Source organism: Falco cherrug, chromosome 5 (genome assembly GCF_023634085.1).
Source record: "Falco cherrug isolate bFalChe1 chromosome 5, bFalChe1.pri, whole genome shotgun sequence".
Classification (NCBI taxonomy): domain Eukaryota; kingdom Metazoa; phylum Chordata; class Aves; order Falconiformes; family Falconidae; genus Falco; species Falco cherrug.
The window spans coordinates 82,756,712-82,773,281 of NC_073701.1; the positions used below are offsets into that span (position 1 = coordinate 82,756,712).

Below are 16,570 nucleotides of genomic sequence, written 5' to 3' on the forward strand. Positions count from 1 at the left end.
TTGTGTGAATTTTGACTGATGAAAATTTGAATTCTTTCCAGGTCATATTGAGGGTATAGAAAATCAGGCAGCAGGCACTCTCTGTTTGTCTGCTCGTGAGGGTTTTTGTTTGCTTTTTTTTCCTTTATCAAGGCATTGTGTCTTTGGATATTTATATATATATATCTGCTCTATAAAAAAAATATTGACTATAAATCACTATAGAAACTAAATAGAATAATCTTTAAAAATCCTTGTTCTCATGAGGAATCACGCAACAGTTGAAATGGTTTGAAATATTGAAAACATCTTTTAATTGCAGAATTCTATACAAACTTGGGTAGATACAGAAGTGGTCACGACAAAATGTGTTCTTATTGCCTGAAATTTTTCACAGAAATAGAAACATTGATGGCAAGCTTACTGACATCCAACATGATGAGATACCTTTAAACTTGCAAAATGAATAGACACAACACTCCTAAGTAGTTTGTATGTGTTTGACTGTCCTTGAAGTCCTACTATTTATATACCAACTGCAAAATACAAAGAACCAAGATTAAAATTTTTAATGCGCATCGCATAATAATGTAAAATTAAGCACAAAAAAAGGTAAACAAAATGTAATCCTGAAAATACACTATTTTTTTACCTAGGGCACTGACTTATTCCAAGAATGATTTCTGGTATAGTTGTATTTTAAGTGAGGCACACATTTTGTTTTCTGCACAGGATGTCAATACCCGATGGAGATACAAGAATGAATGGTAACGAACAAAAGGGAAAGAAACATAATCACAAGTAGAACTCAAACTCCATGCCAGTGTTCTTGCAGCTCTAAGCAAAGCTATACATTAAAATATGCTACAACCATTGTTCTGAAAAAGTCCTTGGCACTTTTCCTCTGATAATCTTACTTTCTTTTTTTAAATTTTTTAAAAAAACAGAGCAAATTAAGTTTCTGCACCTATATCATAAGGCAAAACTATAAACGCAAGTACAAGGACAAGTTACTAAAAAAACCCCAAGCCAGAGATAACCCCCACCCTCAGACCATCACACCCGAACTCCAAATGCTTGGTGAAATAGTATCATCCTTCCTCCTCATCACTGTCTTTCATAGTAATGCCCTGAAGTCCTCCCGCATCCGTGACTGATACTGTGGCTTCCTCTACGGTCAGACGGCTGTGAACGGTATCGTAGGTTTTACTGTTCAGTGTTCCCTCCAGCACGCCTTGCAACCTGAAGTCTCGGTAGGTTTTCTGCAGCAAAAATAAAACATCTTGAATCGGACCTGAGCAAGTCTGAGCAGCCTTCTGCTACACGCTGGCTATTTCTAGCATGCCAGTGGAACAGCTTTGTTCTGCCTGCAGTTAGGGACCTATCATCTAGAGTTTGATAAAGATTTTGCAGTCTTGGTTGCATGAAATTCCTATAAACTCTAGAGAGCCTACAAGCCATGCTTTGATGTTATTCCTTTAAGAGACTGTGTTTTGTACTACATTTCTGTAACTGTATGCTGAGTTCTCAGTAACTTCCATTTGTCTCAGTGATTCAATAAAAACCAAAGATTTTTTCTAACAGCATATTGAAATATGAATTTAGCTACAGGTAGTTCTGTCATTTCATATAAAATGTGAATGTCTGACTCTTTCCCCATAATATGATTTTATTGGCATTTATCTTTACATTTATAAGACAAGTGTGGAAAAATAAGATACATTTTAGATCATGGTCTATAACGTAAACATTTCTCAGGTGACTACTTCAGCCAGTTAATTTACACTGTCGTCTACATTTTGACTCACATCTACATCTGTTGTTTGTTTTTTTTTTTTTTCACTTGAGAATGTTTTGTTTCCCTGGTATCCAGGGTTTCTATGAACTAGCAGATATGACTTTCTTCTTTGACTTTCTATCAAGTAAGAATTCTGAGTGGAACTACTTTATTCATTGATGCTATGTTCAAGTGAGCATATGGAAAATCATTTACTCTACCTTCTTTTTTTAAGTTGCAACACGTTTGAAATGATTTTTCCTGAAGTTAGCCTAAAAAGCTGAAGAAGGACAAGTTGCTCTAGTTTGTTTTGTTATTTTGTGTGCACTGTTACTATGAGTTCCCAATGTTTATGGAAGAGAATATGAGAAAAAGAAAAAGGAAGATAATGAAAGGTTATCATCAGGCCCATGCCTCTGCTGGAGGAGACGGTGCACAACCCTTAGGGAAAGAGAAGAGGAGAGCTGTTCTTGTTTCACTCAATACTTCAGAGAACTGCAAAAGACACCTCTCAAACCAGGTAACATTCAGATGGGAGATTTTTTCCTGCCACTGTGATGATTATTTAAACCTTGTTTGAATCACTGCAACTGAGATTTATTTGACTTTCATAGGTCAGCTTCAGAGTCAATGGATGCAGCTTATGTTTTCCTCACATACTCCTGCAAGTACCCTGCCTGGTCTTTTTCAAGTGTCACCATTGCATTCCTTTTTTATAACACTGTGCATTCAATTTCCTTTTATGCTGCTAACAGGTCCTACAGAATTTTTTTTTCAGTTTTACATTGTATTCCTCCCATTCTCAGACCAGCACTCTGGGGTTCAGTCATTGCTCTTCTCTTGACACACTTTTGCAGGATTATAATGTTCACTTCCAAGCTTAATTTTTCATTTCTCCCTAACTTTCCTCTTGGTCCTTGACTCTTCTTCAGTCACATCCCTCTGCACGTGTCTCAGACGTCTAATGATATCTTTATGCCATCACAAAGGCTTTAATGGGAACAAACCATGTTTCTTCTTCTGGTCATTCTTAATAACACCATGACTTTTGCTGCATCCAAACATGAAAGAATCATCTAGAATCATCTATTTCTTACTCATTCCATGACCTTTAAAAATAAACCTCCCGCTTCTTTTTTTTTGGAATATTTTCAAGAGATGTCAGGGGCAACACAGCCTCCGAGTTTTTCCAACAGCAAACAGAGAAGTGCCTTCATTCACTCTGGAGTTTGGAGGACCTGGGCCTCCCCCTGTGCCTCTCCCCAGCTAGGCTGCAGCAGTGAAAGCTTCTTAGGGTACTCTGCTTGAACCACTGTTTCTTATCTCCAGTCTCCTGAGTTCCTCTTTTACCAGTTCTGTCTTCAACCACCAAAACACAGGTGGACAACAGTCTCTGTCTTCCAGTACATTGACCAGAATGTCTATGACTGACATCATCTTCAATCTTCCGTATCCACAGGAGACGCCATGGAGTAACACACTATGTGCAAAGCAAGCCAGGTGCATGAGCACAGCAAGGCTGCTGCCGTGACCACCGTGTCCCCCCCGCCAGCGGGAGCCTACTTCTTTGGAACCAGGCTGATGGGTGCGCCAGGCAGCAGAGGGAAGGCTGGCTGGGAGTGCTGCTTGTTCACCTGACGCTCGGTTTTGTGAGAACCTCTTTAAATCTCCCAGGTGATATTTTACTGGTATAATTTAGCCTGCCCATTCTCAGATCTCACTGGGCACAGGTTTTAGCTCCTGTGACACCTTTTTCCCCCCGGAGGATGATAACTCCCTTCACTTGAGAAGAGCTTTAAACCTTTCACAAGTGCCATTCATTTCAACAACAAATAGCAAACTGCTTTTGCTGTTTTGGCTTGTAATATAATGAAGAGCCAAATCCTGTTCCCAGAGAAATCAGTTAAGGTCAAAAATAGCAAAGCTAAGCTTGGTTCAGGGAGCCATGATGCCATCATATTTATGACTATTTGCTTGCATTGCAACTCTCTCTCGCTTTTTTTTTCTTTTAGGTAAGTAAATCCTGAAAGTTGCAGTTGCAATTCCGGTGTCCACAAGTTAAAATGCTTCTGACTTTACAGTCTGGCATGAACTTAAGGAGAAAATATTTTGAAGAAATCAAAGTCACCAGTGACAACAGGTGCTTCTTATTCTGCATTTATACAGATAACAAGAATGTTCAGAGTTAAACAAGACAGCATTAAAAAGGGAAAAAATCTGAAATGGCTTTCCGTCTCTTGCCTAAGGGTGTTAACTAAGATCTGAAAGGGAGTTAGGAGGAAACTTGCTTTTATGGTAGGGTAACCCATAATTGCCTATTTCAAGGTATTTTCCACTTTGCTTACAATCATTTGACATTGGCCAGTGTAAATGACAGAGGACTGGACTGGAGGGATCGGTATTTCTATTGATACTTATCCCGGAGTATGAAAGCTTAGAAAATGTTATCTAGAATATTGTTTTCCAACTGAACCTAGTAAACACATGCACATAAAAAAGAAAATAGTTACTTTTTAGGAGACTGGGAAAAGTGGAGAAATAATACAATTGGGATTAGGGTAATTAAAAAATATCTGTAATATGACAAACAATAATTTATTAGGCATACCTATATTAGGTATTGCTGGATGGCTAGCAGTAATCTGTTAAAATTCCTGAAAACAATCTTAATTGTCACTGAGATGAGACCAGAATAGGTGACAGTTACTATACTACAAGTGCACATATAATTAACATTAGAGGTTTTAATACATAGGTAGTTTCTTTCTTCTGAAATTTGCTACAACAGAAAAAAAAAAAAACCCAACCTAAAACTACGTAAGGTTGAAACTTTATTCCACATTACCTAACTTTTAGGGAGATTTATACTTATCCATGTTAATACTTTATCATTTTTCTCTCTTTACTATGCAGTCTAACACAAACAGATTTTTTACCTTTACTATCTTGATGAGAGTCTTCAGTTGGTAGATGTGAAGCTGAAGGTCTAATCTATCAGCCAACCACATGCATATGACTTTCATGGAGCTGCTATACCATTGCTGAAAAGAAGGATAAAAAACCCCAACACCAAACAACTCTGCAGTATTCATTTAACAGATTTGGTAATGAGGTAATGAAACACTTTGAAATGATCACAGATCAGCACTTAAAGTCAACAGTGATATAATTTCCTGTTAAGAGAATTGCATGGGTCAGTAGGAAATCAAACAACTTGACCTAGACTGTTCTTTACATGAATTAGCAACTGCCATTTTATCTTTCAGTTACAACATTTTCAAGAAAAACAGCGTTATGCACTTTGCTATCTGTCAGTAAGAATGGATATTAAATACACAATTACATGAGAGAATTGACAGCCAAAACAGCAAGGGAAAAAATAGGTAGGGTATCTTGAGAGACAATTTGCGATACCTAGATTTCCTGATCCAGACAGGAAAACAGCATCAGACAGAATATGCAATGTCTTGCTTTTTTCTTTTAAATCACTTCTGTATTAAGCAAAAAAAAATATTCAGAAATCCATGGAAACTGTATTTCAGCATGATGAAAACACCGCTCTGCCCCTCCCAAAATAACCACGTTAAGGTTTTGTTTTACATTAATTATTAATTATAATTACAGCCTACCTTATTTCCTCTTTTTATCTTAGGCATGGGTATGTTTTCCCTCAAAGCTTCACAAACGGATGGGGTAAGAATAAGCTCTCTGCTGTTGGTGTCTATGTTACTGTAAAAAAACGCTCAGATCCAAATAGCTACTATAAATAGTCCTTTCACATTAACTGGATTAAAGGAGATTTTACTAAACATAGTTGTAGCAGTTTTCCTCCCTCTCCTGTAAAATACCAACCAGATGTCATTTAGTCAAACTGTAAAAAGGAAGGGTTTTTTTTGTTTTTCATTTTAGCAGTGAGAGATTAAAAGAGTTTGTGTCGTAGGTCTGTTTCTAGTCTCTTTCCCCACAGGGAAGCAGCTTAAATTCTTTTCTAATGTAATTTCCTGTGTCTTTACAAAATACACAGATATGCAAAGAGAGGAAACTGCACATTTTAAAATGCAGCATGTTAGGCAAGGTATATGTCATGAAGTAATTCAAAGGAAGGGTCTAACACATCTCATTAGCCACCTCTACATTAACGAATAAAATGAAGTATATATTGAAAAAATGAAGACAAATTACGGGCTACTGGATGTAACAAAAGACAGAACTAGAATCTTTTCATCAAAATGTAAGCTCTCTGGAAAAAGCTTTGAAGACATACAGTGAATATATGTAAAGAAACAGTCTCGTGTCATTGTAACTATCAGTTTTAAGGTAAGTTTGAAATAAGATTGTCATATAATAACGGCTTCCATTTATTTTGTATAATGTGTTAAAATGTATTATAATTTTAAATCACTGCAAATAAATTATTCACATTTTAGAGTTTATCCTATTAATTTAGTATTTTACAGAAGTGAACAAACACCACACAAAAGGCAGATAGCTGCACATTTCATATAAGTAATTTGATTTATTCAATAAAATATGGGACTGATCGGATATCCATAAAATAATGGGTTTTTACCACTGACTGACATTCTCATGCTATTACATTATTTCACCCCAAACATGCATGCTGGTTTTGATTTCCTTTATAAGTACCTGCAAAATATTTTTAATGTGACAGAGTTGTTACTAAGTGGCAGCTGTAAACTATATGACATCTGTATATATACTAATGTCTAGAGAATAAAATACAGTTGAGCTTATTCACTCAGGAAACTCTATTGATCTAATAAACATAAACATTAATATGCCAAGCATTCTACCCAGAATATCTATTGTTCACTGCAGTAAGATGAGGTCAGTTATTACATTATCACTCAGACTCTACAGTTGTTAATCTGTAACATAGTAATGGGAAAGAGAATGGTTTTAGTAGTGGAGTTTTCTCAAAATTGATATTCTTCCATAAAAAAATCCAATAACACATCCACAATGTATACAGTTTGTAGCAGGTAGGAAGCAGAAGGGGCTGAAACTTAGTCACACAAACAAATTGCAGACAGAATCAAAAATTCTGTGATTGGTTTCCCCATGCAACACCACTGAATTGTGCCAGATCACTAAGGATAGACCCAGTCCCAGTCTTCTGGCAAAACGTGTTTTGAAGCCCAGCCAGACAACTTAACTAAGATGGATGCAGTAAAAATTAAGACTCTCCATACATATCTGTGATATGCTTGCATACACTGAAAACAAAGCTAAAAAATCAGAGGGAATTAATTTTGCTACTCAAATTTGTGAATAAAAACAATGTAATATGTTTTATTGACTAGCTTTGGTATGTTAAACTTTCAGTAGAACTGTTTAATTCGGTGATTGTGAAATGATACTATGGTACTTGCTCCTCTGTCAACATACCTTTTCAGAAAAAATATGACTGCTATAGTATTAGAAAAAGATGTATTCTTATTTTGAATTGCCGCAGTGTTTTCAAGAAAAATCACATCCAGCATATTTTTAGAGTCCTCCTAGAGGTACTTGTGGGTGGGATTCCTATTCCTTATTAAGAAGTTATGTTATAGCCTTATACCCACCAATTTTGATCACTTCAGGCTGAAGCTGCATAAACATAAATCTGCTGGACTTCGTAAGAAGAGAAGTAAGTATCACCCTATCGCTTCTTTCGGAGCCTGTTAAAATGCACAGCACTGCAAATGCCTCTCAGAGGTGGAACCCAAGGCCACACATTCTGACAACCATGAACACGTTACAGAGGCAGGGATGCATCTACTGTGACTTACAGGAACTGGTTGCAAACTCAAAAGTGCTTCGGCAGTTAGATAATGGTCTGGTGATTACAAGTTTTCAAGTAGTAATAATTAAAAAGAAATCCTTCTATCTGGTTTAAGAAAAAGTCACTTTCCCGCTAGTAACAATAGCACTGAAAGGACAATGCAGCTCTTGCAGATGTCAATTATATGGTATTAATGCCATATTCTTTGCTGTTTCCTATGCAAGAATAAAGCAGGAAGTGTTTATTAAATATGTTTTTCACATCAGCATGTAACAGCAGCCAACCACTCTAACGAAAATGTTTACCTCCCTGCTCCCGTTCACTGCCCCCCCGTCTTCTTATTCATAGCTTATCCAGCTCCTGTAAGGGCATGCATTACTCACTTCATTTTCCTGAGATACCTCTTTTAAAGTAAAAAAATAAGAGAAAAGGAAAGGCTAGGGTTGACTCTGTGAGACCCCTGTATTTATTCACACTTATTGTGCATGACTGTAGACTGGTAAATCATATTAGCAGCCCATCTCCCCATCAAGCTGCTACTTGCTTTCCAGCCCTGGGAAGGTTCAACAAATCAACAGGAGCACGGAAAACAGAACATCAGTCTAATCTAGTGTTTAAGGTGAAGTTTTCAAACCCAATCTAAGAAGATCTTTAGAGCAAGCAACAAGCTGAAGGGCTCAGAAGGTGGTATTGACAATGAAAGAGTGTTGAAATATTGAGAAGCGCAGCACTTGTGCATTTTTAATAACAAGAGGGTCAACGAGGACACAGCTCCCTCAGTGCCAATAGTTGCCACACCAGGGCTATAAACGCTCTCAGTTCATCAGATTTCTTAAACAGTTCATCAGCTTTCTTAAACACCCTAAACCCCCTCAGCGGACCTTTAGTCTTAAATTAACAAACCAAAGCAATGAAAGAGGGTGCAGCTTGAATGGCCAGCATTGATCCCCAACGGGGCTCGGCGTGGCTACAGGCGTTGAAAAACTCGCTCCATTGTCGGGAGGAATTGACAAACCTCCTCGCCTAAATAGTCCAGCTCAGGCGGGCTAGAGGCACGCAGCTGTAAAGGGCTCCCCTCGCCCCGCTCCCAGCGCTCACAATGCGCCAGGCATGAGCTCTTTGTCAGGCCCAGACTCTGCAATTTTCTAACAAGGATTAAAGTTGTTTCTCGGCAGGGCCAGTGAAAAGCGATTTAGCAACATACCGTGCTTTCTTCAGGCAAGTTAAAGAGAAGTAGTTAAGGAATTTCATTATTCTGTTGACCAGTGGAAATACAAAACAAATATATTAAATATTCACCATCTTTCTGGGTGCCTGAGCTATAACATTCGCCAAACGGTTCAATTAAATATAACACTTATCGGCTGAAAGCCAGCACTTCAGATTTATTTTTGAAGTTTTATAAAAAGGTGCAGCTGTTTGCCACCTGGAAGGAGGCTCAATACATACTAATACACAATGCTTTAGTCCTTCTAGGGCTGTTATCCCTCATGCCTGAGACACAAGACCCCGTCGAGTTTCTGTATCTTGCCTGCTCTTGATAAATGGGCTCTGTCAAAATGCTTTTTCTGCAGAATATGGCAGGGGGAACAGCTTTTCTAGGAACCGCATTTTATCTTCCTACCGAAGCCTTTATTGCACTATTGATCAGGAATTGAGTTGCTCAGACGACAACGGGATGTTTTTACTTCCTCCGGCTCTACTTTTCCTACCAGAAACAATAACAAGTATTCTTCTCACTGAAGAAACTGCACATCAAAGGCAGCATAAGCTAAAATGCATAAGAAAGACTACGAGCATGTTGAATATTAAATGCTAAAATGCCTAGTTTTTATTAAAAGGCAATGCTGCAATGTTGTTTCCAGATTTTGATAGCTAGCAGTGTGCACTAGCAGCGCACCAAGGAACTTTTATATTTACAAAAATGTTGAATGACGAAAAAGCTATTTTTTAAAAATGCAAACAGCAAAAATTAGAAAAAAGTTCCTAAGTTTCATAATATGTTTCCCTCCTTGCAAAATATGAACAATCACACTGACTTCCTTAGTTGAATGTTAATGAGGGAAACAAGTGTCATTTGTAGCGTCTGGAAACACTGAGGTTTAGAAGTTATAGCTGTATTTTCAAGTTTAGGTATAGACATCATCCACTTAAATGAGGATTTTTACCGGAGTAGTGATGAGTTCATACATTCTTCTGAAGGCTGGGAAGCCTTGGTAAACTCTTAAAAAAAACCCCAAACCTGGGGGAGGATGTCTTAACCTGTGGGCCACCATGATACATCAGAAGGTATGTACACGCAGGAACACCAAAATAAGAAATCAAGTCAGAAGAAGTAATTAACATTCAAAATATCTTTATGTTTCTGCAGAAAAGAAAAATATTTAATTGCAGACTAAAAGCCACAATGAAGCAGCATTGCATAAGATGTTTATGCTTTTTGCTCAGGTTTAGGTAGCCTTTTGGTTAAGAAAGCCTGAGAAAACTTTGAAGGTCGGAGCCGCTGTAGGTAGACATAAACAGAAAATGTAATGTTTCAACATGCTGAAATTTTGTTTGTACTCTCTTCCAAGCCTATCAGTTCTGCTTCCTGACATGGGCAATTTATGAACTGGTTAAAATAGCAATTTCTTCTAATGGAGGGAGACCAGAACTTGTTGACTAGTGAGGTAGTGCCTTCCCACCAGTCCTTCTTGTATTTTCACTCCTCTGAGAGGAAGAAATTACTTCCCCAGTGACTTTTCTTTTCTATATTGCACTGGTCATAGATGTGCACCAGTCTGTGAGGCACTTCCAGCTGCATTTTCAATGAGGATAACTGTGTCAGTGACCAGGAAAATGAAGGAACAGAAGCTGGGGAAACCTGGGAGGAGAGAAAGCTCTCATGCAAGAGTTTTCCCACCCCACAATTAGCTCCACGTGGCTTCATGGTGACAGCCACTGTCCTTCTGTGACATATTGTCCAACCCCACAAGGATGTGGTTTCTTGTTATACATAGTCTCACAGTGCCATAACATAAAATGTTCAGCTAGGTTTGACTCTGAGCACCCAGGTTTACAGTGCCATCCCTGAAAAAATACTCTTACCAAAATCCAGAACTTTGCCTTCATGGGAAGACCGTGCAAAGGTGATAGTGTGTGCGTGCGTGTCTCAACGTTACTGTTCTGCATCAACAGAGAATTCTTTGTTATTGAGATGTGCTTCTACAGTAGAGACGGTAAGATTCAGTTGGCACAAGTGGTCAGTTAGCTGGCCTCTGACTGTAGAAATAGAAATCACACCATGTCCAGATACAATGAAGTTTTCAAGGCCACTTGTAGCCTGGCTATTCTTACAGCTACCCTAGTGCTTCTGGCTGTTTGGTTTTTGGCAAGGTAGTAATCTTTCTGTTTAGGACATCCAAGAAATTTATATTATTTCTCTGAAACATGAAAAATTGACCTACCTTTTGATTCAAAGCACTGCTATGACTGCACAAAAAAATTTATGTGGCATAAATTTCATAGCCGAATGGATATGGGGGAAACAGCTGACATTAGGACTGTGCCAAGAGTTAGAACTGTAGCTCCATTTTATGGGCACTGATCAAGCACTGCTTCACCTATGTGTTCACTTCCTGTATATTTAATGTATTAGGACACATTACGTTTACTAGTATTTAAAATATATGAAATACAATCCATACAAATATTAAAACTGAAAGGGTATTTTAACGTACTTTAGCTTTCATCCAATAATAGTATATATCCTTTAATATACAGACAGCAGACCAGGAAAGCTTAGGGGGCTTACTTTTGCATTTTTTCAAATGTTCACAAAGTTCAAAGAGAATACTATTGGTTCTGGAGGTCACCATGATGCCACTACATTTATTCCTTTTGCATTTTTTTTCCCTAGGAATTTTCTTTTAAAAAAAACTGAAAGAAATGAAGATTAAACTAAGCAGTAGTGGAAAATACATCAAGTTAGCTTTGTTGGAACCATGGGATTAGCAGACAGTACAAACAAATGCAGCCTTTTCCCTACACCAAAAATCAGATATTTAAACCCCCTTGATCTGGAAAATACAAATTATTAAATCAATATTGTCATATGAAAACCCTCTATTTAACTCTGCTCCTCATTTTACTGCAGTTCCTTTGCACACTTTCATCCAAGGACCTGTCCAGAAGTCCCCCCTGTTGCTGGATCATTCATTTCTGCTGTAATGCTTCCAAGCCCTGGGCTCCCTCACGTGCTCCTACCTTGCACAGAGCCCCTGACACACACCTCTTCCACCCCACCAGTGTCTTACACTTCTAACGTTCAGCACCACTTATCAAGGCATTTTCCTGAAAACGTCCCAGGCTTTCAGCCAGCTTCTATATTTTGCTTCCTCCTCTAAGCCTGAAATGCTAAGCCGTGTTTTGAACTTCGGCTTTGGAATGTGCAAAAATGTTTGTAGCGTTAAGTTTACAGCTACATGTACCAGAAAAGAAGAAGTGAGAAAGAAACCAGATATTACCGTCTGCTTCAACACTCATACTTCTTGTGATACAGGGATCAGGACCAAGATTTCTTTAACTTGGTCATTTCAAATTCCAAATTGTTCGGGTACATTTTTTTCTGCTTTTTTTTCCCTTCTTCCTTTTTATTTCTTTGTGTCTGTGTGATTGTAGCAGATTTATTAACTTGCCTCTTGCACTCTTGCTTGGCTGAGGAAGAAAGTTTTTTTTTCCTTCCAGTGGGATTCTTCCTTTGGTTCTCTTCTGCCTTCTTTGTGCCATTACTCCAATGAAGCTCTCAGGGAGCTCAAAAAAAAATATTTTGTTTTTCTTAAGAATGACTAATTGATGAAACAAACACTTTAGTCTTTAGTCAGTCTCATCCCTGCCTATTTGAATGAAGGACTCACACTGTCACTCCCAAAGCCATCAGGAGAAAAGGGAAAGGAGCTCAACAGAAAGAGGAACCCAAACCTTGACAGAAAGACCCTGTTCAGCGGACTTACGATGACAAACACGTTGACAGTTGTTGGATAGGATGTTTTGGTAATACAAGGAAACAAAATTAGGCAATCAGTAATGAGAAGAAAAGAGAACGAGGATCATTTAAAAGCTTATTCAACATCTTTGAAATTCCTAGGCAAAAAGGACATAATTCTAAAATAACAAAGAACATCTAACATATGAAAAGACTGCCTTTTAGAAGGAAAATATTTTTTTCATATTTTAGGCTTATAATTAAAAGCTGGCTAGTTGCTATGGAACTGCTGCCAACTTACAAATAAATATCACTTTTAACACAAAATATACAGTACTCATTTCTCCCTGTATTGTATAGTGGTTGCCAAACAGCAATTTACAATATTTATGCTACTTTATAATGTTTGTGACCTTCATTTTTTTCCTGTCTTCTTCACATATGGTAGATGCGCTGGGAAACTGGAAGTCTGCAAAATTAGACATGCATAACTTCCCTCCGTATCTGGACATATGTAATGTTGCTGTTCTGATTTCAAACACTAGGTAATAACATAATGCTCATGACTGTGAGAGACTAACAGCAGTTTCCCTGCTCCACTCTGGATATGCAGCATATCTGCGAACACTACTCCCATAGGTTATTCTGGTGCTACAACTCTCTCGAGCAGACACTGTCAGTCTGGCTACGCGATGTGTTGTGTTGCAGTTTGGGGTCTATCTGCAAACATCCTCCAAGGCACAGAATGGGGAACATCACTTGAATGACCTTGAAGTGAAAGCCAGTGTGGATCCTTAAAATAAACAAATGAACATAATGCAAAACAAATGACCAAGTTGTTACACATTATAACACTCGCCTCTTGCTGTCAGGCTCTGGTTTAAAAACCCTACAAATGTGCTTAGCTGCAAAAATGCTAAGCAGTCTTCCCAAGCTGGAAGCACCTTCTTTATGTGGAAGAGCTGAGAGAGCTGGGCCTTTTTAGCCTGGGGAAGAGAAGGCTGAGAGGGGATCTTATCAGTGAATATAATTATTTTAGAGGCGAGTGTCAAGAGGATGAGGCCAGGCTCTTTTCAGTGGCGCCCAGCGACAGGACAAGGGGCAACGGGCACAAACTGCAACACAAGAAGGTCCATCTGTATATGAGGAAGAACTTCTTTACCTTGAGGGTGACAGAGCACTGGGACAGGCTGCCCAGAGAGGCTGTGGGGTCTCCTTCTCTGGAGACATTCAAAGCCCACCTGGACGTGTCTCTGTGCCGCCTGCTGTAGGTGAAGCTGCTTTAGCAGGGGGTTGGACTAGATGGTCTCCAGAGGTCCCTTCCAACTGTGACTATTCTGTGATTCTGTGTAAGTACATGTGTAACATTTTAAGGTTAAACAGATCCACTCTGCCTGTAAGGTATGTAACTGAGACACCTATCTCTGCTTTTGCCCATTTGTCTGGGACTTGGGAGTCCCTGGAGTGAAGCACCGGCTGAGGGCCCACAGGAAGAGACCTACTGTGAATGCATCTCTGCCTTAAGGTGTGTTTATTCTTCATCTCTGCACCATGTACCAAAAGTGAGGTGGACTGAAGTTGAGCCAAAGTCTGTGTTGTGGCTTTTACACTCATGTTAGTAGCTCTTGTGCTAGAGTCTTCTATTTAGACTCCCTGCTCCATGTGGAATGAAGTCAAGTACGTATTTTAATTAGAGTATTTAAAACATCCTGCGTTCCTCTGGATGAATGTTTTTGCAGGCAGCTCATTTCTTTCCACCTCAGCAATCTTGACCCATCATCTGCCTACCCTGTGTGTTATTGCAGTGGCATACGATGGGGCTGGGCGCAGCTGTGAAGTTGATCGGGAGTTGCACAGTGGTGGAGCCACTCCTCTCCTATGCCGCATCGACTGGGCACCACGCTGAGCAGTGCTAATGTGGAGCAGAGGTCCACCCTCCTGCCTCCCTCTTGCTTCTCTCCTCCCCTCATCTCTCTGGAGAAAGTGTCCTTGGACTGGACAGGTGCCTGGTTTTCTCCTTTCCATCTCTGACCCTATTGCCCATGTGCACCCTTTCAGCTATGCAGATTTTACAGCTGTGTTACTTTTTTTTTGGAGCCAACTTTCCTGTGCATTATTTGTACTGTTTTTCTTTCACATTGTAAACAACTTTAGTACACTACAAAGGATAGTCAATGCAGTGTAAATTAATACAACATACAACAAAACACTTCCAAGTTATTTAAAAGAAAACATCTCCATATAGGTCAACACTTTTGCACATTTAAATCAGCACTAAAGCTTCAGTTCCCTGTGATCAAACAGGTTAAGAAGCTCTTTCTACTGACGAATCACTGACTTTGTTAGCGCACTCTGCAGCATCCTCACCTGGTACTATTTTGATTTACAACATAGCAACCTCTTTCTGTTACTCCAGACTCATTATAGTACAACTAGATCATTCTGATACTTTCTGGCACTATTTTTCTTGCAATATGATCAACGATGTGGTCGTGCATCTATTCACAAACACTTAGGCAGAGTTTTGCTTGATTGTCCTTTTTAAACTAAGCTTGATCCAAATGAAATACAAGTATAAATATCAAACCTGCAAGTAAGGTTTGAGAAGCCACAAGGTTCTCCTGCTGTTTATACGTGTGTGAATTACAGTACATCAGGAAATCAATATTCCCTAGATGGTGCTTGTGCCTGGCACTTCATGGTGAACAAACATTAGGTAAGACAATATAAATGGTACAATCCTTATTGATTTCTCTTGACTGTGTAGAATGTGAAAGCTGCAGCCACAGTTAACACTTACTGACAGACTCATCTAAAGTTTCAGTGCTATTTTATATTTTTATAGTTGTCCACGCTCAATTGATTCCATTAAGTTGCTAGACACATTTCAAGCCATCTAGATAAGAAGAAAAAAAGCTGTGCCTGGAATGAGATGCTGCTACTTTGTGCCTAGCAGGATAAAAAGGTTAAAGGACTAAATTGTGCCTGGATGTTGGAAGGAGTTCTCTTTTATTTGATAGAATTGTTATTGTTTTTAGTGAATGGATACTGTGAGTGATGGATAGATGCATTTAACTAAGTTAAATAAATGAATGAACAGTATAGACCAGAAATGTCTATGGGGAAACTGTACTGGAAGCTCCCAATGTTATAGCCCCTCCCCAAACAAACAAGCGAAAACCCCTCGTAGTTCCACCCCTGACTGATAAAATTCCCTAAGAAAAAAAAAATCAGATGGGCTTTAAAATCTCGAGTTTGAGATTTTTTTTCATTTTTTTCCTCTTTTGACTCATGATGCACATTTTAAATTTTATTTTTATAGCAATTTATACTTCTTTTTTTTTTTTCTTCCCCAAAACAAGTAAGCTTCTCACACGAGTCAGAGAAATTAGGGGGTAGGACAGCATAAGAAGTTCTGAATATCAGGATATGAGATTTAATGCCCTGCAAAATAATTCTGTATTTCCCTTTTATATCCAAAGAGCCCTTTTAGCAAGATATCAGAATATCTATTTCATAGTTTATTACTCCCCCCGCTGGGAAGATTTAAATAATATGATTGAATTAGTGTGAAAAAGGTGTCAGACATCCATTCCATGAATACAAAATGCAGACTGGACTATGGGATACATCATGTCTCGAGAAAACCCTTTTTCTATCTTTTTGGGCTGTTTGGTACTCAGCAAGATGGAAATTCAGAAATTAAAAATGACATTAAAAATGATAAAGTGGGAAATGTATCATATAAAAACCATATCAAAACCAGCCATCACGTTACAGTTTCCTCTAGAGAAAACACTGGCAGCTACAGTGCAGAACAGCTTACAAAGTGCTGAGTATTCTGATCCTGAAGCAGCAAAACCTGAAGCATGTTTTGCTTTAAGTGTGTTGTGGGCCTATTGATTTTAACAGTACTGAGTTTTGCTGGATTAATAGCAGCATAATCTGCACTCTCCAAGAGTGGGCACTCCTTTTCTCAGCATATTCCAGGGGGGGTGTGTGTGGGGTGGGGTGGGTGGGAAATCACAGAAAACTTATACACTATATAAAATCAGGTGGAGGTTAT

The 16,570-nt window shown here is 38.6% G+C and overlaps 1 protein-coding gene across 2 annotated transcripts in view; it reads right to left on the bottom strand.

The window, feature by feature from the left end:
- Positions 1–266: 266 nt before the first annotated feature.
- Positions 267–16,570, bottom strand: part of CADPS2 (calcium dependent secretion activator 2) — a 323,412-nt gene continuing 307,108 nt past the window's right edge. For both annotated transcript variants that reach the window (XM_055712157.1, XM_055712158.1), the window contains 2 exons: positions 4,693–4,797; positions 267–1,241 (listed from right to left, as the gene is read on the bottom strand). In XM_055712157.1, the coding sequence (XP_055568132.1) occupies positions 1,071–1,241; positions 4,693–4,797 (276 nt within the window). In that variant the 3' untranslated portion in view covers positions 267–1,070. The remainder of the gene's footprint in view (positions 1,242–4,692; positions 4,798–16,570) is intronic.